At 41.1% G+C, this 24,668-nt stretch overlaps 1 protein-coding gene across 1 annotated transcript in view; it reads right to left on the bottom strand.

The window, feature by feature from the left end:
• Nucleotides 1-24,668, bottom strand: part of scn4aa (sodium channel, voltage-gated, type IV, alpha, a) — a 159,670-nt gene that overhangs the window by 55,510 nt on the left and 79,492 nt on the right. The window contains exons 7-13 of the mRNA XM_069904854.1: nucleotides 23,994-24,260; nucleotides 21,100-21,163; nucleotides 18,549-18,690; nucleotides 14,641-14,853; nucleotides 11,038-11,313; nucleotides 6,833-6,959; nucleotides 1,465-1,703 (exon numbers count right to left, since the gene is read on the bottom strand). Of these exons, the coding sequence (XP_069760955.1) occupies nucleotides 1,465-1,703; nucleotides 6,833-6,959; nucleotides 11,038-11,313; nucleotides 14,641-14,853; nucleotides 18,549-18,690; nucleotides 21,100-21,163; nucleotides 23,994-24,260 (1,328 nt within the window). The remainder of the gene's footprint in view (nucleotides 1-1,464; nucleotides 1,704-6,832; nucleotides 6,960-11,037; nucleotides 11,314-14,640; nucleotides 14,854-18,548; nucleotides 18,691-21,099; nucleotides 21,164-23,993; nucleotides 24,261-24,668) is intronic.

Below are 24,668 nucleotides of genomic sequence, written 5' to 3' on the forward strand. Positions count from 1 at the left end.
GCTTATGTAAAAGGTTGCACTGACCCGGCATTTCTTGGTTCAATGTGAATGACCTGAACTGCCTTGAAAGACGGGTCATTCACATGCCAAGTAAGTGGGTTTTCTGTTAAATAGGCCGAGTGAGTACGAGAATCTGGGGAAGTTAAAGTCACAGGGTCATAGAATTATACAGGATGGGGAAAGAGCCCTTTTGACTCAACCCATCTAAGTTGTCTACCTAAGCTAGTCCCATCTGTTTGCCTTTGGCCCATGTTCCTCTCAACCTTTCCTATCAATTTGCTAATCTAAGGGTCTTTCAAATGTCACAACATCCCTACAACTTCCTCTAGCAACTTAGACGACATACCTACTACCCTTTGTGTGAAAAAAGTTGCTCCTCAGGTCTCATTTAAATATTTCTTCTCTTGTGTTAAACCCATCCCTTCTTGGTTTACCACCTACACATCGCTCAGCCTAAGGGCTCAAGGGAAACAGTCTTGGGCTAATCAGTTTCTTCTAACAACTCCTGCCAACATTCATTCTGGGGAGGGGTCAAGGTGCAAAAGAGGGAGGGGCCACAGGTACAGCCTCAGGACGGGGCAGAGCCAGGTAATCAGGAATGCAGCAGTTCACCACAGTACAATAAAATATTCTTTTGTAAGAGTGCTTTTCTGAACCCAGAATTAAATCCTTGGATTGGTGTTAGGAACGGTTAGTCTATTTTTCCCCAATGCTTCCCCAACTAATCTTGGATCTTGCTTGAGATCGTTGGAAGCAGTCTCGCCAAACTTGCTACTCCACAAGCTAGTCCATGGGCCAATGAACAATGGTTAAATATTTGCTTTATTATCCTGATAAATCACTGGAGCAATAGTCCCTGTTCCTGATACGCCAGGAAAGGTTTCCTATTTCACTGATCCAATGCTACATAAGGGTGGTATGGTTAGAGTAGAGGTTAGCATAGGAGTATTACAGTGCCAGTGAACCAGGTTCGAATCCAGTGCAGTCTGTAAGGAGTTTAGATGCGGATTTCCTCCAGGTGTTCTGGCTTTCTCCCACCCTTCAAAAGGTACAGGAGGTGTAATTGCGCGGCATAACCTAGTGGGCTGGAAGGGGGTGTTACCATGCTGTATGTCTAAATTTAAATCTAAAAATTTAAAATCACAACACAACATATTTAAAAAAAAAACTATCTCAATTTTATTCTCCTTAACAGTTCTAGAATATAAACCAGTAGTTAGCGCAATGCCTCCATAAGGCTAGCAATCGGGATTGGGGTTCTGGAAGGAGTTTGGACGTGAGTTTCCCGGGGACTCCGGTTTCCTCCCACTGTCCGAAACATACCAGGGGTGTAGGTTAATTGGGTGTAAATTGGGCGGCACGGACTCATAGGCCGAAATGGCCTGTTACCGTGCTGTAGGCTTAAATTTAAAAAAGAAATTAAAAATTAAAACTATTGCCAGGCAATGAAATCTAAATACTTACCAGATTCCCCACAGTCAACATATGTTCAAAGCTCTCTGTCATGGGATAGTGTTCCATAGCCATAAATAGGGTGTTGAGCACAATGCAAATTGTGATCCCGAGATCCACAAATGGGTCCATCACAATAATCTTCATGCATTCTTTGAACTTCACCCAGAGTGGAGAGCAATCCCAAATTAGAAATATGTTGGCAAATTTGTACCACCAGGGAGGGCATTTCTGATGTGCCTCCTCCAGTTCTGCAGAATTACAAACAGAATGGAACTTATGAACCTACTCCAGGGAATAATTATGTCACATTTACATCAGCATCCACGGAGGTAAGTGCGGATTAATTTTCTTTTAAATGTACTCTAATTGTCCCCATTCTATTCTGTGCCAGACCTCATTAAAACTTTCATCTGGTACAGAAAAGAGAAAAGCTGATTTCCAGAGATAAGATGACAGTAAGAGAGGGTGCCTGTTGATTTTGATTTTAACCGTGTACGGTTAAAAGAGCCTTAAATAATAAAGTAAATAGCATCAGGACAACCATTTTCTCATGATCATCTCTAATTGGCCCTTGCCTTTTCAAATGCAGCTAGATCTGACTTTCGGAATCCTCTCCAATAATTTACACACCATAGATGTTGGGCTTACTAGCCTGGAGTTCCCTGGCTTGTGCTTACAGTCTCATGAAATAAAGGTGCAACCTTAGCCACCTTCCAGTCTTCTGGTTCCAGTTGTCTGCGCTTTAAAGAAGGTAACCAAATCTCTGCCAGAGCCACAGCAATCTCTTCCCTTGCTTCCTTCAATATCCTCGATTACACTTGGTCAAGCTTCAGGAATTATCCATCGTTGTGTGCCTCAAAAGTGTTCACTTTTGTAATATCAATATTTCAGGACATTCTTTTCTCCTCTATGAATTTCCCAGACTCCAGGAACTTCTCCATAGTAAATATAGACATTAACTATTAATTTAAGACTTACCCCATCTCCCATGACTCCACACATGGATGATAATGTTGGTTTTTAAGCGGACGTAGTCTCTCCTTCAATATGGTTACAAAATCTCTTAGAATTTTAATTCACCTTATCTACCAAGAACGTCTCATGCCCCATTTGGCTCATCCAATTCTTACTTAAGTGTTTCACATCCCTTGAATTCCTCAAGGAATTTGTCTGAACCCACCTTCTTGCACCTGACATATGCCACCCTTTGTTTTTCCTGATGGGAGCCTCAGCCAGAGTTCCCTCCAGTGCTCAGTTCTGTTTGCAACTCCTTTGGTAATGAAGTAGTTCTTTCCACAAGAGCACCATGAATCAGGTCAACCTTCACCCTTGGCCTGGTGCACTGCAAGGAACTTAAAGCTCTCCAACCAGACAATAATCAGATTGACATTCAATGGCAGCTCTATCATTAATTTGCTACCGTGAAAGCCAACTTTGAATTGAAATGTCTACATAATATGCTACTTGGTAAGGCAGAGCAGAGTCTAGATATTCTCTGGTGAATGACTGAAACTTGTGAAATGCCAAAATCTTTTCAGGTGCACATCAGGTGTGTGAAGGAGTACAATGAACCTGCCAGCACAAGTATGGCTCCATCAACATTCAAGAGCTTGACCACCATCTACAACAAAGTAGCCTGCTTGATTTAAACTGAGTGAAAACACAAGGCTGGAGAAACCCAGCAGGTCAGACAGTGTCCTTTATAGAGCAAAGATAAGGATCCATAGCCAACATTTCGGACTTGAGTCCTGCATTCTCATACCTCGATGAAGGGATCAAGCCTGAAACAATGGTTATGGATCTTTATCTTTGCTCTATAAAGGACACTGTTTGACCTGTTGAGTTTCTCCAGCCTTGTGTTTTTACTTCAATCACAGTGTCTGCAGACATTCATGTTTTACTCTTGATTTGAATGAACTACTGGTTTAAATCGTCACACCATCTTCACTGGCACAATATGTGACAATTACTACTATTTTAAAAAATATTATTAAGGAATGTTGAGCAATAATTCCCAAACCAACCACCTCCATTGCCCAGAAGGATCAAGGCCATGTGTAACATGAACTCAAAGGTCCATAAGTTCCCTATTCAGCCCCATCACTGGTCCACACTCCTGGATCGCCCAATTTAGTTGCCGATGACAGTGAATAATGTGGAAAAGCACGCTGCGTAGAGGACACAGAGAGCTTTTGGAGAGGTTAAATGAATGGACAATGGTCTGGCAGATGGAGGGCAGCTTTGGAAAACATGAAGACATCCACTTTGGAAGGAAAACTATTATATCAGACCATTATTTAAGTAGCGAAAAAGTGCAGCATGCTGCTGGGCAGAGAGACCGGAGAATTTTTGCACATGAATCGCAAAAAACTTAGTTGGCAGGTAATTAGGAAGGCATCATTGCTGGAAAGGTCATTGCTAGAAGGATTAAATTTAAGAGCCGAGAGGATTTGCTGCAATTGTACATGATTCTGGTGAGGTGGCACTTGGAGGACAGAGTGTACGTCCTTGAGAAAGGATGTACTGGCTTTGGAGGCGGAGCAGAGAAGGTTCACCAGGTTGATACTGGGAAATGAGGTGGTTATCCTAAGAGGAGAGATTAAATAATTTGGAGATTAGAAGGATGTGTGGATATCTCATGTAAAATTATGAAAATAACCATATAACCATTTACGGAGCGGAAACAGGCCATGTCGGCCTTTCGAGTCCGCACCGGTTCACTAGAACAACTTCACTAGCTCAAACCTCCCGCTCACCGCCAATAACCCTCCAACCCCCTCACCTCCATGTACACATCCAATCTTCTTTTTAATGACAGAAGGGACCCTGACACAACTATCTCATTCGGAAGTTCATTCCATTTTGCCACCACTCACTGAGTGAAAAAGCCACCTCTAATATTTCTCCTAAAGTAAAGAATATATACGTATACAACCCAGTGAAACACAGCGTAGAACTGAATAAATGTCTACAAGGTTCTGAGAGGAAAGGGGGGGGGGGCAAGAAAATGATAAAAATGCATGGGTTGATTTTAATATATAGAATTTTCTAGTTTTGTATGCAATGTTGATACATGTGCTAGATAAGATGGAAGCAGGAAGGTTGCATCTACTGGCAGGCAAGACAAGAACTAGGGAAAATAACCTCAAGATTTGGGGAGTAGTCTTAAGATGGAGATAGGGAGGAAGTGCTTCTCACGGAGAGTAGCAAATCTGGATTTCTCTGCCCAATAACACAGTAAAAGTTATTCACAATTCTTGGATAATTGGGGAATTAAAGGTGGTAGGAAATAGGTTCAGATTTATTGTCAGAGTACATACATGACATCACATACAACCCCAGGATTCTTTTTCCTGGGGGGCAGGCAGAATGACCATTTATCGAGAGTGCAAAAAAAAAACACTGTACTCAAGATATGCATTCACAAGAGTGAAATGTTATTCAGAACAAAGCACAAACAAACTGCAATACAGAGACTTCAATTCAAAGCTGAATTTTATCTTTTACATCATTGTTAGCCAGACGTGCAATTGTGATTAAATAGAAAGATAATATTCCACCTACTTATGCACGATGGCTAAGGGATATTATGCCTTGTTAACTCTAGAAAAAAATTAGATATGCTCTGAAGGATTCAAATGTCAAATTTCAAAAGACATGGGGCCCATTTATGGACTATTTTATCATAATCTTAAGATTGAAGGTTGTTCTGGAATTTTGGCGCCGTATTATCCCTCTCCAAGTTGATGCCATCTGATGCATACATGTCAACTTTCAACCTTGCTCAGAGAAAGGGGTTTTGAAACTTTTCTTTTTGTTGTTAAATCTTATTTGTTGTTAAAGCTGTGCTCTGGATTTCCTAATTAATATTTTAATATTTTTCTCAAATACTGTACCGCATTCTATAATTGATCTGTTCAATTGTTTATATTGTAAAACATCAATTAAAAAAATATTAAGAAAGAAAGGCATCACATACAACCCTGAGATTCTTTTATCATGTGGGTGAGGCAGAATTATTGGTGGCATCAAAAAACTGTACTCAAGAACATGTAATTAAATGAATAAATGTAAACAAACTGATTGTGCAATGCAGAGAGAAAAGACAAAAGTACGAGTCCTTAAATGAGTCCCTGATTGAGTTTGTTGTTGAGGAGTCGGATGGTGGAGGGGGAGCAGCTGTTCCTGAACCTGGTGGGGCGAGTCTTGTGGCACCTACACCTCTTTCCTGTGGGTGGTAAGTGGATCTGAATCCATGGCCAGATCAGTCATGACCTTAATGAATGGCAGATGAGGCTTGACAGGCTAGATGGCTTGCCCTTGCTCTTATTATATTATATTGTTATCATTGTGGGGAATACCTTTCCCATATGATTCAAGAAGACAGCTCACTACCACCTTCTCAAGAGCAATTAATGGGCAAATTCATACTGGTCCTACCAGTGATGCTCACATCCTGCGAAGGAATTCAAGGAAAGCAGTCATGAGGAAGGCACGGTGTCCAGTAACCAACAATTTTGGGTCAGCAGCGAGCAGCGTGCAGTTGCCACGGTCTAAAAATCACACTTACCTTCACTGCTTTCCCGGGTTGGGACATTGTGAGAAGTTGGGTTTAACAGTGATGAAGAGGCCCTGTGTAGCAACAGAACCTTCTGTGGTGTAAATGGCACTGCCGACTGTCAAAGCCGTCAAGAACTATGAATGATTCTGATGTCCAGAAGTATTCAAGAAGCATTCAGATTATTTCAAAATATTCATGAATGTTTCTGATCTTCAGAAGTATTCAAAGTACATCAAATCCTTAAAGCACTAAAAAATTTTAAAAACACTAGCATTTAAAACAAAATAAAGCAAATTATTGAAACCATAACACATTTAAATAAACATACGACTGAAATAATTCTAAAGATTCTACAACTAACCTTAACCTCTCACAGTGTCAAGTCAAGTTTATTGTCATCTGATTGTATCTATAAAATAAATAAATAAATGTTGTTCCATGAATATGAGAGTTCCGGGTGGATAATGTGAGCAGTTCCTTTGGTCGTTCTCACTGCCTGTGGGAAGAAGCTGCTCCTCAGCCTGGTGGTGCTGGCTCTGATCCTCCTGTATCTCTTCCCTGAGGGGAGCATCTGAAAGATGCTGTGTGCAGGGTGAAAGGGGTCCTCGATGATTTTGTACGCCTTCTTCAGACAATGATCCCGGTTGATCATGTCGATGTTGGGGGGGGGGGGGTAGGGAAGAAAGAGACACCCCTCCCCAATCAATCTGATTCTCCACCATTGAAATTAACAGAGAAGATCTGTGACCAACTAAGTATTTTCTATTTTAATTTCATGCTTTCAGTTCATACATTTCAAATTCAGAAGTAGCTTACCATCTAAAATGGGGTCACTGTACACACTGGCTACGCTCCCATTTTTCTTTGAGAAGGCTGGTTCTTCGAGAAATATCGAGGTACGTTTTGATCCAGCCATCTCATCATCAGCGCCCCTGCCAGAAACCTGCAAGGGAACAGGTACAAACATGAAACAAGATACCAGTTGTCAATCAAAAACTAAACCTAGTGTCAATGAACATCATAATTTTGAAATTAATAATGGTCTAATGTAAAAAAAAACCCAACGTATTTTAAATTTAGACAGAGTGCCCTTCCGGCCCACAAATCCATGCCACCCAATCACATCCTACTGACCTACATTTTGAAAGGTGGGAGTAAACCGGAGCACCCAAAGGAAACCCACACAGACACGGGGAGAATGTACAAACCCTTTGCAGACAGTGCAAGATTCGAACTCGGGTCGCTGGCGCTGTAACAGCGTTGTGCTCATGGCTATGCTAACCAAGCCAACTGGATTTTGCAGTTTTTAAACAACTGGCTAAATTTACTATTTTCCACCACCAGTACTGAGAAAATGACAAGCTCCTCAATAATCTGTCCATTAAAATTGCTAGCTGATGTGTTTGTAGTAAAGAGCATTCTTGGAATCTACAAATGACCCTAAATGTGCGAAGTAGTTTTGCAATATCAATCTCACAAACCCGATAGTGCTGAGAATGTGCAGGATGATCTTAGGTGACAGAAATGGGGAGAGCAACGGCAGATGAAATTTAACCCGGATGAGTGTGAACCGACCCACTTCAAGAGTACTGATAAGTGCAGGACATCTAAAATGAGTAGGAAGCCCACAGAGAACAATGTTTATGGGAAATTAGTCTTCATTAGGCAAGGGAAGGAATAGAAGAGTAGGATGGATCTGATACAATCTCTAACACTTGTTTGGGCCTAGATGGAGTTTGTTGTCCAGTTCTGGTCATCATATGTGATTGCACTGGAGAGACTACAGAGAAGATTCACCAGGATGTTGTCTGGATCATTTCAGCTATGAGGCAAGACTGGATAGGTTGGGTTAGTTTTCCATGTACCAGAGGAGCCTGAGAGGGGATCAAATAGAAGCATTCAAAATCATAGACAGGGTAAATATTGGGGAAACTTTCCCCTTAGCAGAGATATCAAAAACATGGAGGATGTGGACATTGTAGGGAAGAAGAGGTTGTTCATCCAGAGACAGAAAGGAATCTGAAATGATTGGTTGGTGGAAGTAGGTACGCTCACATCATTGATGGGAACTTGATTCACTAAGGGTTAGAAGAATACAAGTGTTAATAAATGAGATTAGTATTGAAGGATAATCAAGTTCAAATTCATTGTCAGGGTACATACATGACATCACATAAAACCATGAAGCTCTATTTCCTGGGGCCAGGTAGAATTTATACTCATCTGCAGTGTCAAAAGATATGCGTGCAAAAGAGAGAAATGTAAACAAAGAAAGAAATGTAAAAAAACAGACTGCAATGTTGGAAAAATAAATATTCAGTAATAAATAATGTGCAAAGTAAAGTCCTTTTAATGAGTCTCTGATTGGTTTTGTTAATAGTATATGGTAAGTACAGACATGCTCCAAGTTGGAGTGTCTGTTTCTGTGATGAATGAGGTATCTCTGATACCTGTTGTGGAACTGTATAGAGTTGTATTTATAGCTCAAAGCATATCATAGGGAGTAATCTGACTCTGAATCCCCTACAGGGCTAAACTAGGGGTATCTTGAAGCAGCAAGGAGAGAATTTAGGATCTTGGAAGCTGAAGACATTGCCAACCAGTGTAAAGCTATTCAAAGTGACAATAGAGACTCAAAGGATTGCAGATGCTGGAATCTTGAACAAAATGCAAACTGTTGGAGAACTCAGCAGGTCAGGTAGCACCATGGAGGGAAATAGAATCGATTATCAGTCCTGAAGCAAGATTTTGACCTGAAATGTTGTATCATAGAGATGTACAGCCTTTCTGCTCAACTCTTCCATGCTGACCAAGGCTCCTTCCTGAGCTCGTCCCATTTGTTTGTTATTTGGCTTGAATCCTTCCAAACCTGTCCCATCCATGAACCTACCCAATATTATAATTTTAATTTCCCTTTGATTAGGGAGAACATTCACTTCTCTCCAAAAAAAATGTTGCCAAACCCACTGAGTTCCTCCAACATTTTTTTTTTCTGCTGCAAATTGGTAGTGTTCAAATGGACTAGAACAAATAGATTGGAGAGCTGCAGGGCTGGAAATACCAGATAAGGTGTGGTGTAGAACAATGGAAGTAATGAGAAACAGGGAAGAGGATCTTACCATGAAGGTTTTGCTTCACCAACATTTAAAGTAGGTCAGTGAAAAGATGATGATGTGGGCGTGGGATTTGATGTGAGATAAGGGGAAAGAATGTGGAAATGCAAGAAAAGGTCAATTCTGAAAAACAGAAATCTTAGAGACAGCCATTTGCATCAACAGAGAGAGAGAGAAAACAAAACCAACAATTCAGGTCAATGACCATTCAGTAGAAGTGTAGAAGTTCCATCTCAGCGCAGTTGGATCTTCAACAGCGTGGATTCGATGCTGTCGGCCTCTGCCATCTCGAGTACTTCGATGTTAGGGATGAAGTCGCTCCAATGAATGTTGAGGATGGAGCGGAGACAACGCTGGTGGAAGCCTTCTAGGAGCCGTAGGTCATGCCGGTAGAGGACCCATGATTCGGGGCCGAACAGGAGTGTGGGTATGACAACGGCTCTGTATACACTTATCTTTGTGCGGTTTTTCAGTTGGTTGTTTTTCCAGACTCTTTTGTGTAGTCTTCCAAACTGCGCTGGGTAGGTCACATCTCCAGAATAGAGGATCATCACCTTCCCAAGATCGTGTTATATGGCGAGCTCTCCACTGGCCATCGTGTCAGAGGTGCACCAAAGAAGAGGTACAAGGACTGTCTAAAGAAATCTCTTGGTGCCTGCCACATTGACCACCGCCAGTGGGCTGATATCGCCTCAAACCGTGCATCTTGGCGCCTCACAGTTCGGCAGGCAGCAACCTCCTTTGAAGAAGACCGCAGAGCCCACCTCACTGACAAAAGACAAAGGAGGAAAAACTCAACACCCAACACCCAACCAACCAATTTTCCCCTGCAACCGTGTCTGCCTGTCCCGCATCGGACTTGTCAGCCACAAACGAGCCTGCAGCTGACGTGGACATTTACCCCTCCATAAATCTTCGTCCGTGAAGCCAAGCCAAAGAGAAGAAGTTCCATCAGAACTGGTCAAGTTCAGGGGTAATTAAAAAATATGGTGAGATGAGATGAGAGAGGGCAGAATTAGACAGAAGTTGGAATAGGTCATTTTATTAACAGCATGAATATGTGACTGGAAGCTTAATGTCAAATTCATGGAAGCTGGAAACAATTCTGCCTCAGAAGGTTGCCAAGGTGGAACTGGGGTAGCGGTGGAGAGTGGTGGTGAAGTTGGAGTTGGTACCTCAGAAGGTTTGTCATCAGGATAAGCTTTGCACTTCACAAAATTTAGCTGGACCAAATTTTTGTTCAACCTGCTTTCTGGATAATGCAATTTCTACTCAAATGTCCTCTATTCCAAGATCCAATTAATTATCATTCTCATAAAACAGTGTCCTATTACATGAAATTTCTTTTTACCCGCTGCAAGGCAGACAGATTCGCCACTGGCAGGAATTGCCCAAGTGCCTCTGAGGGAGAGAAACTAAATATTCTGGTTAATTAGTGATGGGGGGGGGAGTTGAAGAGACTATTTGGAATGTTAACAAATTAGTGTAAATGGGTGTTTGATAGTCACATGGAGTTGATGGGCTGAAGGGCATTTCCATCCTGTGTCTCTCAATGAGACAATGATTTATCTGAGAAAATATTTTTTCTCTCCCTTTCAAAATATTCCATCCAAAAGGGAAGATTATAATTTTCAGACCATCCTCATGTAAAAATTAGTTTGACAATGTAAAATAAAAACATGCTTCAGAAAAATTGGATCCAAGTTCTTAGCTTTGCACAATCTGAACATAAACAATAGGCTATCACCCCGCCAGGCATTTGCCCCACCAGTATCTTACTCTCTGCCTTGTTCCGTTATGGCTGCCTTTCTGCACTCTACAGAAACACGCGTTGGGTAAACCTCAGCTAACACCTAATCTACACAATTAAGAGCTCTGCCTGAAAATCAAATATAAAAATAAACTTACATCTTTGTTCATGTCTACTTTATTTGTGACACCAGGGGGCATAACTCTGCCATTAGGAGATGAGCCTCTTCCAGCATCTTGTGAAACAACTCCATTCACTGTGATGGAGATGTTTGGCTTGGTGTGTGGAACAGCCAGTGATTCTCGCCGACTCGCTCCGTCCTCGCTTGTGCCATGCTCATCCTCGAAGGGGCCATTGTGCGGACCATTTTTCTTCTGTGTTCTGTCACTTGACAGTGAGTAGTGGCTGCCTTTTTGGCCTTTGGCAGAATGTAGCTGAAGGAATAAATAAGCATTTCAGATCATTATTATCAACCTAAAAGATGTTTTAACTTTTTTCTGTGCTTCATGATCTCGTTGCTGAACTTCAGAAGTTCTGGTGCTCCCCAGTGATCAAATTTAGTGTGGTGGGGGAGAAGGATGACACGAGTGGAGGATGTGTGTGGGAGAGAGAGTGGAGATAGAGACGAGAAACTGGAGCCGGGGGGGGGGGGGTGTGGGGGGGGAGTGGTCAGGTGTGAATGGCCAGGGAGAAACAGTGGTTGGAAACTTGGCATCCATTGGAGATTTCAGTGATCCACAAGCTCAGGAGATCAGAAAGATCTAAAGGGCTTTGTGGGTCATGAGTTTGTTCAGATCAGATGGATTTTGAGGAACTAGGAAGATTGAAGTGTGATAAGGATTCAGGAATTAATTGGCTGAGTCAGAATTTTATGCGGTTGTGGGAGAGTGAGCCATGTTGTAAGACATTTATTTTATTGCACAGCAGTGCAAAGACTTGGTTGTTCTGGGAATGCGATGTGATGGCCTCCCATCCAATGAGTGCATCCAAGGGAGATGCTGCCTCATGAAGGTAGGCGACATTAGAAAGGACGCACATCGCTTTGGTCACTCACTGACCACATCTCACTGCTACCTTCGGGCAGAAGGAACAGAAGCCTGAAGTTTTCCACCTCTTGATCCTTTTCCAAAACTCTCAGGCTCTTGAACCTCCCCTATTTGCGATCTGCTCCGTTATCACAAAGGATTGTTTGCAATATTGCTCAGTCACTTTTTTCACTTGGATGTTTATATCTATTCATTTTTGATTTATTGTTTGGTTTAAATTAAGGTGCATCTAAAATACTCTATTATAGGATATCCTCAAGATTTAAAAAATAAATTAATTACTTTTGTGAAATTGTCTGTTAACAGATGGCATTTATTATTGATAAGTAACTGAGAAACACTTCCCTCTGGGTCGTCTAGCTTTATGATCGCAACCTCTCCAAAGGATATCAACAGGGCATGTGTTTGCACATGGCATTAACTACAGGCATACTCATAATCAACAAGATACATTGTTCTGATAAACCTTCAATGGGTAAATTACAGTTAAGAATGCCATTTATGATGTATAATCATGTCAATCAAAACCAAAGTTACGACTATCACTGGAAATCAGTTCGGGACATATTGGAAGTGCTTTGGAGGTCAGATTGTTTCCAGCAGTTTCTGCTTTTATTTCAGATTTCTGACATCCACTGAGGCTTGTCAACACAAAGCATGATGCCCTGGCTAGTTGAGACAATGAGGTGGCAGGGAGGTCTCATATTTGGCCTTCAACCTGTGAGATGACGCCAGTATTAGATACCATGGATGGTGAAAGAGGAACAATATACCCAACAAGTCAGAACTCCTAATAGTCCAGGGCAGTGGATTTGCTGTGTGGAAAAGAAGGCAAGGGTTCTTGTCACAATTCATCCCAGCACCATCGTGACAGAGGACTCTGTGATTTACTGGCTGCTCCTGGGGACACACGCAGAGACAGAAACTCAAAGCTGCTGAAAGATCATCAACTTCATGAAAGATGGCTTTTGGCCTGCCCAAAACCTTTTGGTCTTCCAGCACAGTCAGGTGCCAGGGAGGGAATGCAGCCAACTGACACATTCCGGGCTGTAGTCGTATATGCTGAGGGACACACTGAGGCTTAAAGCAGCCAACATGAGGGCTTTGTGGGGAAGGACCACAGTCTAGAGGGGCTGAGACTGGAGGGGAGGCCCCTCAAACAACAGAGCAGGCAGTAACTTCAAGGTGCCACAGGAGTGATCACAGTCTTATGTACCAAAATGAATGTAATAATATACAATAAAGGAATGTATGAATATGATACTAAGGATGCAAAAATACTTTGCATGGTTTTCTTTTGTACATAACTTTATTCTAGTCTAGGACAATATTTCCCAAGCATTGGTCCATGGACCTCTGGTGGTCTGAGAATTTGTTGTCAGTGGCCCAGTGATGTGGCAAACACATTGATAGAATTAAAAAAATACAGTAAAGCCCCCTGTGATCATGAATTCAAGCAACCATGAAAAGACACAGGAGAATAAATAAGTAAATAAAAATAAAATAAATAAAAAATTAAATAAAAGTTTAAAATTGTAAAAGTAAATATTCTCTGATGTAACTTGATTGTGCTTTGCTCTTAGTGGCTGTTTGAATAATTACAGCACAGAGGCCAGTTTGGTCCTTCTAGTCCATGGTGTCACCCAGGATGAAGAGCTGGTTGATGCTGCTTGTCTCCTTATCCCTGCCCAGTAAGAGTCTTTATCTTTATTATTATATTATTAAGTATATTAGTAAGGATTTATCTGTAAACGTGGAGGATGTGGGATTAATTATGATGAATTCACAGTTAGCATGACGGCTAGAACATTGCTGTTACAGCACCAGTGACCGGGGTTTGAATTTAAATTAAATTTTTTTAAGTTACAGGAATTACCTGATTAAAGTAAACTTAACAGAATTAAGGCTTACAAAGCTGTTTTCCTTTCAAATTACTTTACATTTTGCATGGTCGTTTGTTCTTTAATCTGTTTATTCTTAATACTGGTCCATTAGTTAGCATTGTAAAAGTGAGTCTCAAGCAACTGGAAAACTTGCTTATCTGACATCTAATAATCCCTGTGGGTGCTGGATACCAGGGTTTTACTATACTATGCAAAACAAGGTTGTAAAACAAAACATCCCAAAAAATTTCTCAACAAAATGAAACAAAAACCCCATCAGTGGTCCTGGCCTGATCTCAGCAGCTCATTCTTTGTCCCGTTTCCTTTCCTCCTCTACCCCCTCGCCCCTCCCCTTCCCCCTCACGCCAACCTCCATACAGGTGGTCTGCAGGCTTGTTATGGGTGATCCACGGTCTGTATGGGAATATTTAAGGAGGGCCGTGGGTGACAAGAAATTTTTGAGAACCGCTCGTCAAAGCAACGAAGGTCCAAATCCCATAAAGAGCAGCTCAAGAATTTAATTTCGCTGAATAAAATGAATGCTAGAATAGTGACCAGGAAATGATTGGGTCACCATCATATTGCAAATGATTCGCAAATACCATTTGGAAAAGAAAGTCTATTGTCCTACTGAGCACCATGGGCCAAGCTGTAAATCCAATGAGGCACCAATGAGCCTAACTCTGGGCCCTCCTGGTCAGGGACTCACATCAAAGATGGAGATCCGCCACCTTAGGCCAAGTAGAGGTGGACAGTACGAAGCAGCCCGTGCTCAAATGCCAAGAGTTAATAAGTAACAAGTATAACAAGTAAATATAAGCGGTTGACTAACTTGAGCTGCTTGTTCTTCCTGATGTTTCTTTATGGTTTCCAAGATCTCTTGAAATTCTTTCTCCTTCTCCTCAGCCTCCAGGAGAGTGGCCTCATTTTGTTCTGCATAAGCCATTGCCACGACCGCCAGAATTAAGTTAATCAGGTAAAATGACCCAATGAAAATGATGATCACGAAGAAGATCATATAGGTTTTACCAGCGGCCCGCAGTGTCTGGGGGAGAAAAAAAGGAAATGGCAACTTTCAACTTAGCTGGTATTTTTTTTGTTCCAAATTCTTGCAAGAAACAGCCGATGATTTGCATATTGGAAAATGAAGGAGAGGAAGAAGGAGGGTCGGGGGGGGGGGGGGGGGGGAGATTACAATTGGGATACATTCAGAGCAGCTTTTTCTCAATATCATGTGGAGTATTTTATTGGAAGATGAAACACATACAAAATGTCGTAGAGCCCTTCAAATACCAATTGCTGAATTCTCTTCGAGAGAGTCCTCACAATTTTAGCTCATCCAAAAAATACTACTGAGGCAAAGGTGACTGGTTCGGAGTGATCTTTAATTTGCTGAATCTGTTGTCGAGGTATTGCCTTTATTCCATTTGGTTTTATGCCTGATAAATGTTATGGTTTGGTCCATCTGAGTGGCTTTCCAGACCATTTCAGAGGGCAGTTAAGAGTCAAACACTTTGGCAAGACCAAAGTCACACATAGACCAGAATGGAGAGTACGGCAGAATTTATTTCTTCTACATATTTATGAATCAGCTGGAGGATTAATATTTATGCATACAGCACGGGTAACAGGCCCTATGAGTCCATGGCGGCAGATTTACACACACCACATTAAACTGCACCCCTGTACGTTTTTGGAGGGAGGGAGGAAAAGAGAGCCTCAGGAGGAAACCCATGCAGCCACGGGGAGAACATACAAACTCCTTAAGGATGAAGATGTCTTTCTCCGGTTGCATTTTTTTCTTCGTTGGATCCTGCTGTCGGCTTTCCTACATTGTCAAGGGCAGGCGGGGATGGGGATGGAGGGTTGGGGAGACCGGCTGCATGACTGGAAGTGGGTGGGGTGGATAAGGCAGCACAATTTGGGTGGGCTTTAATCTGGCTTTCCGAAATCCAGAACACACTGTCCCCCAAGGGTTCCGGATAAAGAATTGCATTCCTGTAATAAGTATATTTTTGTTATAAAATTTTTTAACAAATTCTCTCAGTCTTGTACAGTACACCACTGTAAGATGTGAACGGTGATTTCGTTGCAAGTTAAAATCTGACAACCCTCTTCATGACTGAGTTGAGTTGGAGAACAGAACAGGATTGAACAAGGCAAAATCTATTATTTTCATGTAACAAGAGGCACATCCCATAAGGTAAAGCAGGTTCAATTAAAACAAATGTCATCAAATGATACTGAATGCAAAATCTACCAGAACTAGTAAGTAAGTGTTATAAAACTTAATAGAAATTAGGTTTTGAAACATTTATAAAAGTAGTTAATCGATAAAGTCTGATTATTAAATGTCTAAAGAGGGTTTGCTGCAAAATAAACAAATTCATGTTATGAAATGAACTTTAAATTACCTTTTAATCCAAAAGGTGAAACAACAATCCATTAAGTAAAAATAGAATGTTCATTCAAAACATTTGAATACATATCTTGTGATCGAAAGAATGATAATTTCAGGCTGCATTTGAGGACAATTAGTGGGAAACCGATTATGATGCATTACCTCTGGAAGTGTGGCCAGTTTTGTCAGCAGGGCTATCTTCTAACACAAAGTACATGAAAGACTACGGAAACTCCAATTGTACTGAATACAATTCATGCTTAAAGTTCCACAATCTTTTGATTCTGTCAAGGAAATTGCTCTGCAAATACCAATGTAATCAAACTGAAACGCCTAGCCATTTGATTGTATCTCTCGAGATTCTGGAATTAATACATTCATTCAAAATTACTTCAGAACAAATGCTGCACTCCTGGCAGCGCACCGTCTCACTCAACCTGGCAATTGCAGCATTATGTCTTTCACCCTATATGATTGGTGGAGCGGGTTACATGGTGAAGAGTGTGAGAGACTGTAAATGCAAGGCATAGAAATAAATATGCAGGAGTAGAAGGCAGACTAGAGTCCTTCACTACAGGTCCATGAGGGGGCTGAGAATGGATGGGAACCCCCCCCCCTCCTCCTCCTTCAAACAGAAAGTAAATGTGAGTAGGCTCTTTTCTCTTAGATTAGGAGAGATAAGTGCAAGAGGACATGGTTTAAGGTGAAAGGGGAAAGGTTTGGGGGGGAATATTAGGGAGAACTTTTTCACTCAGAGAGTGGTGGAAGTGTGGAACGAGCTTCCATTTGACATGATCAATGCAGGCTCACTCTTAAGTTTTAAAAATAAACGGGATGGATACATGGATGGGAGAGGGTTGAAGAGTTATGGAATGGGTGCAGGTCAGTGGGACTAGCAGTATGATGTTTTCACCATAGACTAGAAGGGCCAAATAGCCTGTTTCCCGTGCTGTAGTGTTCTATGGACACTAAGGACGCAAAAAATGACTTTGCATGGTTTTCTTTTGTGCATAATCTTATTGGGAATAAAATTTATTTTTTGAGAGAAAAAAAAGGCAGAAATTCATAGAAAATTACTGATAGAAATGAAGAAAAAATATGCGCTTCAGAAATGCGAGAGAAGCATAGAGGAAAAGACAATAGTACTCAGAACAAAAGTTCAAAGTGGGGACTTCTGCAGCCCACAGAAAAATACAGAGGCTGTGCTGTAAGTGGCACAGTTAGTATACTGGTTAGCGCAATGCTATTACAGTACCGCGACCCGGGCTCGAATCTGGCACTGGGTGTAAAGTGTTTGTACGCTCTCCCCATGACACGTGGTCAAAAATCAAAAACTCTCTGGAGAAACTCGGCAGGTCACACAGCATCCAAAGGAGGTCAAGATATATAACCAATGTTTCGGGCCTGAGCCCTTCTTCAAGGTACCTTCTGCAAATCACCTTGAAAAACTTTGATTATATACTTTTACTTTCTGTGGTCACTGCATGAGCTGTTGAGTTTTCCCTGTGACTACAAACACAGCGTCTGCAGACTTACATGTTTAACTCTCCGTGACTTGTACGAGTTCCCTCTGGGTGCTCTGGTTTCCTCCCACCCTCTAAAACATATGGAGTTTGTAGGTTAATCGGTGGATTTGGGTGGCAGGGGCTTGTGGGCTGGAAGGGCCTGTGACTGTGCTGTATCTCTAAGTTTAAAAATAAGTGGTTGGTCTAATGTGAAAAAATGGCTCAAGGTTATACCTTTGTTTCGGCCTTCTCCCCATTTGCATTGCCACCGGCAATGGATTTATAATTACCCTGCTGTGAATTGCAAGATTTTTCATCCGTCATCTCCTATTCATACCTAATAGTTTCAGAAACACCAGCAAGATCACATGCTCTTTAATGCAGCTCAATAATTCTATGTGAGGGGTGACAGTAGAAAACAAAATATATTCAGCACACAGGAGTAAAACATGAAAGTCTGCAGACACGGTGATTGAAGTAAAAACACAACGTTGGAGAAACCCAGCAGGACTTTATAGACATAACCAACATTTTGGGCTTGAGCCCTTCATTAAGGAATTATGAGCAAAATGTAGGCAGTTGCCCTCGCAAAATGGTGGGGAGAAGGGGTAGGGGCAGGAGCACAGGCAAAAGATAAAGGAGGGAGGGTACACCAGCAAATAGGGGGAGAGGGAGATGGCTCTGTGAATGGTCAGGGAAGGGGCGGTGGAAGAAAGAAGACAGAGGATAATGCAGAATGGGAGCTGGCTACATAAAGTATACCGTTTGACCTGCTGAGTTTCTCCAACATTGAGTTTTTACTATATTCGGAGCACAGTGGTTTCTAAAACTTACCAGTTGGAAAAGATTTTCCCAGTAGTCCTGAGTCATAAGTCGAAAAAGTGCCAGAAATGCCCAACTAAACGTATCATAACTGGTGTAGCCATAGTTGGGGTTTCTTCCAGCTTTAAAGCACATATAACCATTGGGACATCTCCTGGAAAAGGCAGCAAATAAATAATTAGGGACAATTCAACACCAGAACGTGACACCATGGTATCTGTCACGCAGCATTGCCACAAATAATATTCTCCAGAGATCATAAAGAATTTCTCTATCACCACTGTTAACATTAGCACGTGCTGCAGCCAACTTTCCATCAGCGGGGTCCTAGCAAGCAACAATATAATAAATAAGCAGGTAACCAGCTTCCTTACTTAAAAGGATAAATGTAGTTATGGGACTGAGAAAACTCTATTGCCCATCTTTCAAATAGTTCCACAGGGTCTTTTTCACTCATTCGAACAGGCAGTTATGGCTTCACACCTCATCTAACATGTTGGGCCTCCAGATAAGGTGCCCTTCTCTTCATGAGTAACTTAAGTTCTCTCATTGAATGTGGTGCTATGTTTGGAGTGAAGTTGAATCTGGAACTTCACTCTGCTACCATCGGGAAGGAGGTCCAGGAGCCTAAAGATGAGCACTCAGCAGCGGAGGGACAGCTTCTTCCCCACTGCCATCAGATCCAGCACCATCTTTTTTTTTTTTATTTTTTATTTTTCACACCATAAATCACATTAGCCATGATATACACTTTTATACAGTGACTTTTTCTCCCCCCCCCCTCCCTCCTCCCAGGCCACCCCCCCCACCCCCCTCCCTCTCATCCATTTTAGGTATACAATCTAGGTTGCATTAAACCCGTCAGACAATGTTGTCATTCAACAAAAATACACCAGAAATTCTACTGAGTCCATTCTTTTCTTTCCTTCTCCTTCCATCAACTTAGGTAATGTTTGCCCCCGGTAGGTTTTCGCTATTGTATTTAATGTAAGGCTCCCATACTTGTTCGAATATTTCAATATTATTTCTTAAACTATATGTTATTTTTTCTAATGGAATACATTTATTCATTTCTATATACCATTGTTGTATTTTCAAATTATCTTCCAATTTCCAGGTTGACATAATACATTTTTTTGCTACGGCTAGGGCTATCTTAATAAATCTTTTTTGTGCATCCTCCAAATCAATTCCAAATTCTTTGTTTTTTATGTTACTTAGGAGAAAGATCTCTGGATTCTTTGGTATATTGTTTTCTGTTATTTTATTTAATATCTGATTGAGATCTTCCCAAAATTTTTCTACTCTCTCACATGTCCAGATTGCATGAATTGTTGTTCCCCTTTCTTTTTTACATCGAAAACATCTATCAGATACTGTTGGGTCCCGATCCAGCACCATCTTGAAGGAGTTAATACCTTCTCCCCTCGACCTGCTGGGTTTTCTCTGGGCGCTGCAGTTTCTTTCCTCCATCTAAAACGTATGGGATTAGGTCGGTTAAATTTAGGTGTAATTGGGCAGCAGGGCTATCATGACCCAGAAGGGTTTTCTACCGTGCAGTATTGTAAAAATTTAAATTAAGGACAAGAGTTCTACCAGTTGAGCAGACCTGAAACAAAGTAAAGGTGTCCAGACCTTTGCCATAATGTAGGTATTATATTCTTTGCTTTGACCAGTTCATTTAATGCTGTTTATGGATGTCAGTGTTAATGGCAATATTAACAACAAATATCAGCCATTAAAATCAACCCTCAAAGAAAAAATATTAAAAGCATTCTGAGTGCAAAACACAAGTCTTATCCTTTGAAGAAGGGATAAGACTTGTAGGTTAATGGAGAAAATTAACCAAAAGATGTATTTAAATATAAATCATTCAAAAGGTTATTCTAATTTTTAAAAAATTGCATTTTATAGTAAGACTCCAATTTCTGAGTTGCTTTAAATGACCCAGAGTGTTTCAATGCACATTTCAACCTATGATATGGTGCAGGTACGTTGGATAGAAACCAGAGGAATGGTGAGTGGCCAAAATCAGTAAACCGATAATGATAAGATAGTTTATCTTTGTAAGGCTTGTTGATGGCCAAGTTTTAACAAGGTATCGGGGTGGGGGGGGGGGAATCTCCCTTGCATCCTTTCAAGTAGCAACAAGGGGGAAGTTTTACCTCTTGGTGACCTGAAGGGCTCTCTACATTAAGTGAGAGGATTTCTGGGGTACCAATTGAGCACACAACCTTCTGACTCATTCAGCCATGGCTGACAGCGTGTTAACCTGTTAAAAGTAGCCGACAGAGGAAAATAAATGGCTTTTATTCCCTTCCCGTTAAAAGGACAATCTCTGCAAACTTGTGCACTTCATCAGGCTGTTCTGTCACGCGTCTGCTACCTCTGCTCTCGGTTTTTCCCCCTCCACAAAACGGCGGCCCCAGCTGTGTCTTTAATCTGCCCGTCAGCTTCACTAGCTTTGAAACGTCCATGCAGCAATTGGTGCATCCTAAAGGTTTGTGCACCCTGACGAAGCGGTTGTTCGACCACAACGTGGAAGTAAGAGGAGGTAACCTACCCAGCATCTGAGCCATTCCCACAGAGGAGAGCATCAACGGCACCATCAAGGAAGTAATGATTTGCTTGGGGTTTAAAAAAGAAATACAAAAATACCTTTAGCATTCTTGATTCACACATGCACAAATCGAATAGTAAGCTCTCACTCTTGTGGGATTAAGGTCTTTAGAGTCTGTGGAATGTGCTCCTCCTTGTTATTGTTATCCTCTTTTCTTAATCTTTCATAATATATTCTCCAGACTGGATCCATGTGTAAACTATAGTTTGAACACCAGTACAAACCAGCTGGTGGTTGGGCATAAAACTGGTCATGGTAAACTGGGAGATGGAGTATATTCACCTGTTTGTAGTCCAGCAAAATGGGGATAGGGAGTATATGCGTTTGTTGGTTAGTCCCGGAAAACCAGGACATGGAGTCCAAAGGGTTAACTTGAGATCTACTGTTATTTGTCTCCCATACTTTCATTCCCAGTAGGATGTGAAAGTGTAGTATAGAGCAGCCATTCTCTATCATTCTTTTGGCTGAGGCCTCTTTAGGACTTGGGTAAAAGTTTATGGGCCCCCTGCCCTGTGAAGCAGTCAAGTTTTGGTACTTCTCTCCTATCAACTACACAAACAAAACATGAAAAATATTGATGTTATGTGAGGTGAAAACAAGGTATTTACTTAAATGTAGGACCTCCATTGAAAATTTGAAGAATTATTAAAAAACTCATTAAGCTATATTTTAAAATAAGAATTATTGAATTGAACCTTTATTGAATTAGAGAATCAGATTTCATTTATGATTCATAATTAGGCCATTCATCCCATCACCTGAAAAATAATTAGGCCATTCATCCCATCACCTGAAAAATAATTAGGCCATTCATCCCATCACCTGAAAAATAATTAGGCCATTCATCCCATCACCTGAAAAATAATTAGGCCATTCATCCCATCACCTGAAAAATAATTAGGCCATTCATCCCATCACCTGAAAAATAATTAGACCATTCATCCCATCACCTGAAAAATAATTAGGCCATTCATCCCATCACCTGAAAAATAATTAGGCCATTCATCCCATCACCTGAAAAATAATTAGGCCATTCATCCCATCACCTGAAAAATAATTAGGCCATTCATCCCATCACCTGAAAAATAATTAGGCCATTCATCCCATCACCTGAAAAATAATTAGGCCATTCATCCCATCACCTGAAAAATAATTAGGCCATTCATCCCATCACCTGAAAAATAAAAGTTTCCCAGTCTTATCCCTTCAACATTGGATCTGTAGACTAACAAATTGAAGTTGTACCGGTGAAATGTTATAAGGGTTTCTGACTCTATTAGTAGCCAGTGAGTTCCAGATTCCGACCACATAATCGGGGTGAAATAATTTTCCCTCAAGCCCTCCGAGGACAGCCACTTCATTCCCACAACACAAAACAACCGATAGTGGCCAGAACCGCAATGGGCGTAGAAAATGTGGAGGGACTCGATCCAACTGAAAATTCTTCTTACCCGAATCGGTAAAATTGACCTGCTGAAGGGCATTTCTGCTACTGTTCGTCAACATCTGTGCCTTTACCATCAGGAGAGCTCAATTTTTAGGGGAGCAATATTTGAAATTGTGATCGAGATGTGGGTTTGAGTTGGTGGATTGGTTGGAAGAAGTACAATAATATATCCATACACAAGTTTAAAAAGCATTAAAAGATTGATCCAACAAAAAAATACATATCGAGTGGAATGCAAGAGGACTTCAATGAAATGGGTAGAATTTTGTCAAAGTTCAGCTTTGGCAGATGTTGTAAAATGTACCTTTATTTAACAAAGCTATTTGTTTTACCAATTTGGATAAGAAACATTTTTTTTTGTTTTAAAATATGAAGATTTCTGGAGACCAGACAGTGGATATGGATAGTAACTTAAATGCGGACTAATTTCTGCCCACCTTTTCAGTCCTTTACATCTCATCTCCAACACTGGGGTAGATGCTGCCCCAAGAACTGAGCAGACACTGTTCAAACTGTGGTGCCAGAAGAAACATCACCAACCACAGTGGTCAAGCTGCAGTGAACAGATAATTTGTAGGGCTGAAGACTGTCCAAGTCTTTGTCAGTTCAATTTTTGAAGCAATAGGAGATGATAAGACTTCACACAATACTTGCAAGACAAATATCCTTTACCAGCCTTTTTCACTGTGCAAGACAATTTCACAACCATAAAGGTTCCTATCGAAACCCTGAAAAATGTAGGTGATCTTCACATCCCCAGTGCCATCCCAACATCCTGCTGGCTGAGGTGAGGGGTGTTTGAAGATTAAGTGCTCAAAACTGGCACAAGTCATAGTTCCTCTCTTCAAATATGCTTGTGCGATTTGACCTATCAACAGCGGGCACCTCACAGCACTGGAAAAATACTACTCGGCAAAATCCTCTGGAAGGATCAGCAAATCTTCGTGTCTTCTGCCAGGCCAAAATCCAAACTGTGAATCTCAAATTACTCCAGAGTCAGCTTTCTTAAGGAGGTAACATTCACCACATGTGCGACAGTCTCCTGAAAGAAACACTCTTTCCCAAACTATGACGTAGGAAGTCACTACCAGTTAGTGTCAAGGATGTTATGAAATTTTAAAAAAAAAGACTGCTTGAAATACACTGAAAACCTCAAGTTCAGACGCTTGAAGCAGATAGACAGCAGAAAGAACATTTTATCTTGTATATTTCAGACCCATCTCCACCCTCTTTCTCCAACTGTCCCATCTGTACAAGAAACTGTGATTTCCACATTGGCCTCATCATTCACCCAACACCAGAATGGAAGTAAGTCGTCCTTGACCCCAATGGACTACCCGAGGAGAAGGAGGTGTTTAATTAGAACAAATGTAAATCGAACAGACTGTACCTTCATCGTTGACGTAACCATGCCAGTCAAGTCCGCCAGCATTACCAACCAGGGTATCGTTGTCCATCCCCGAGCCATCTTCGATGAAGGTACTATTATAAAACAGTTCTGCTGGCGGAGGCCATATCACACATTTATGCTTCAAATTTCCCATAAACAGCTGAAGGCCAATGAGTGCAAACACACTTAAACAGAAAACCGTCAGAATCATTACGTCTGATAATTTCTTCACCGACTGGATCAGAGCTCCAACAATGGTTTTTAATCCTAACAAACAGAAAAATAAACAGACTATTACAATGAACTTTGGCCGTGTGCTGTGAGTGCATGTAATCAATAGCATTTTATCATTCTTTACAGTAGCATTGAAATAGCTTTCCCACATAAAATTTATCACAAATGGGATTTGATTTCCAGCCGGTTATATTAAAAGCACAGTTCATTTGTATTTTTCCCCATAATTTTGAGGATCCACTCTGTTGTTTTGCTTTCTAATGAAAATGCTATTTGATTTTCTTCTCATCTGACCTTGAGACATTAACTTAGCTGGCAGGAATACAAATTAATGCCTTGCAAGAAAACATCCATTGCAGTCAACGGTTTATAACTGGTGGATCAATAAAATACACGATGCATTTTGATAGAATTTAATTAATCAAGGAATGGCACTGATTT

Source organism: Narcine bancroftii, chromosome 12 (assembly GCF_036971445.1).
Source record: "Narcine bancroftii isolate sNarBan1 chromosome 12, sNarBan1.hap1, whole genome shotgun sequence".
Classification (NCBI taxonomy): domain Eukaryota; kingdom Metazoa; phylum Chordata; class Chondrichthyes; order Torpediniformes; family Narcinidae; genus Narcine; species Narcine bancroftii.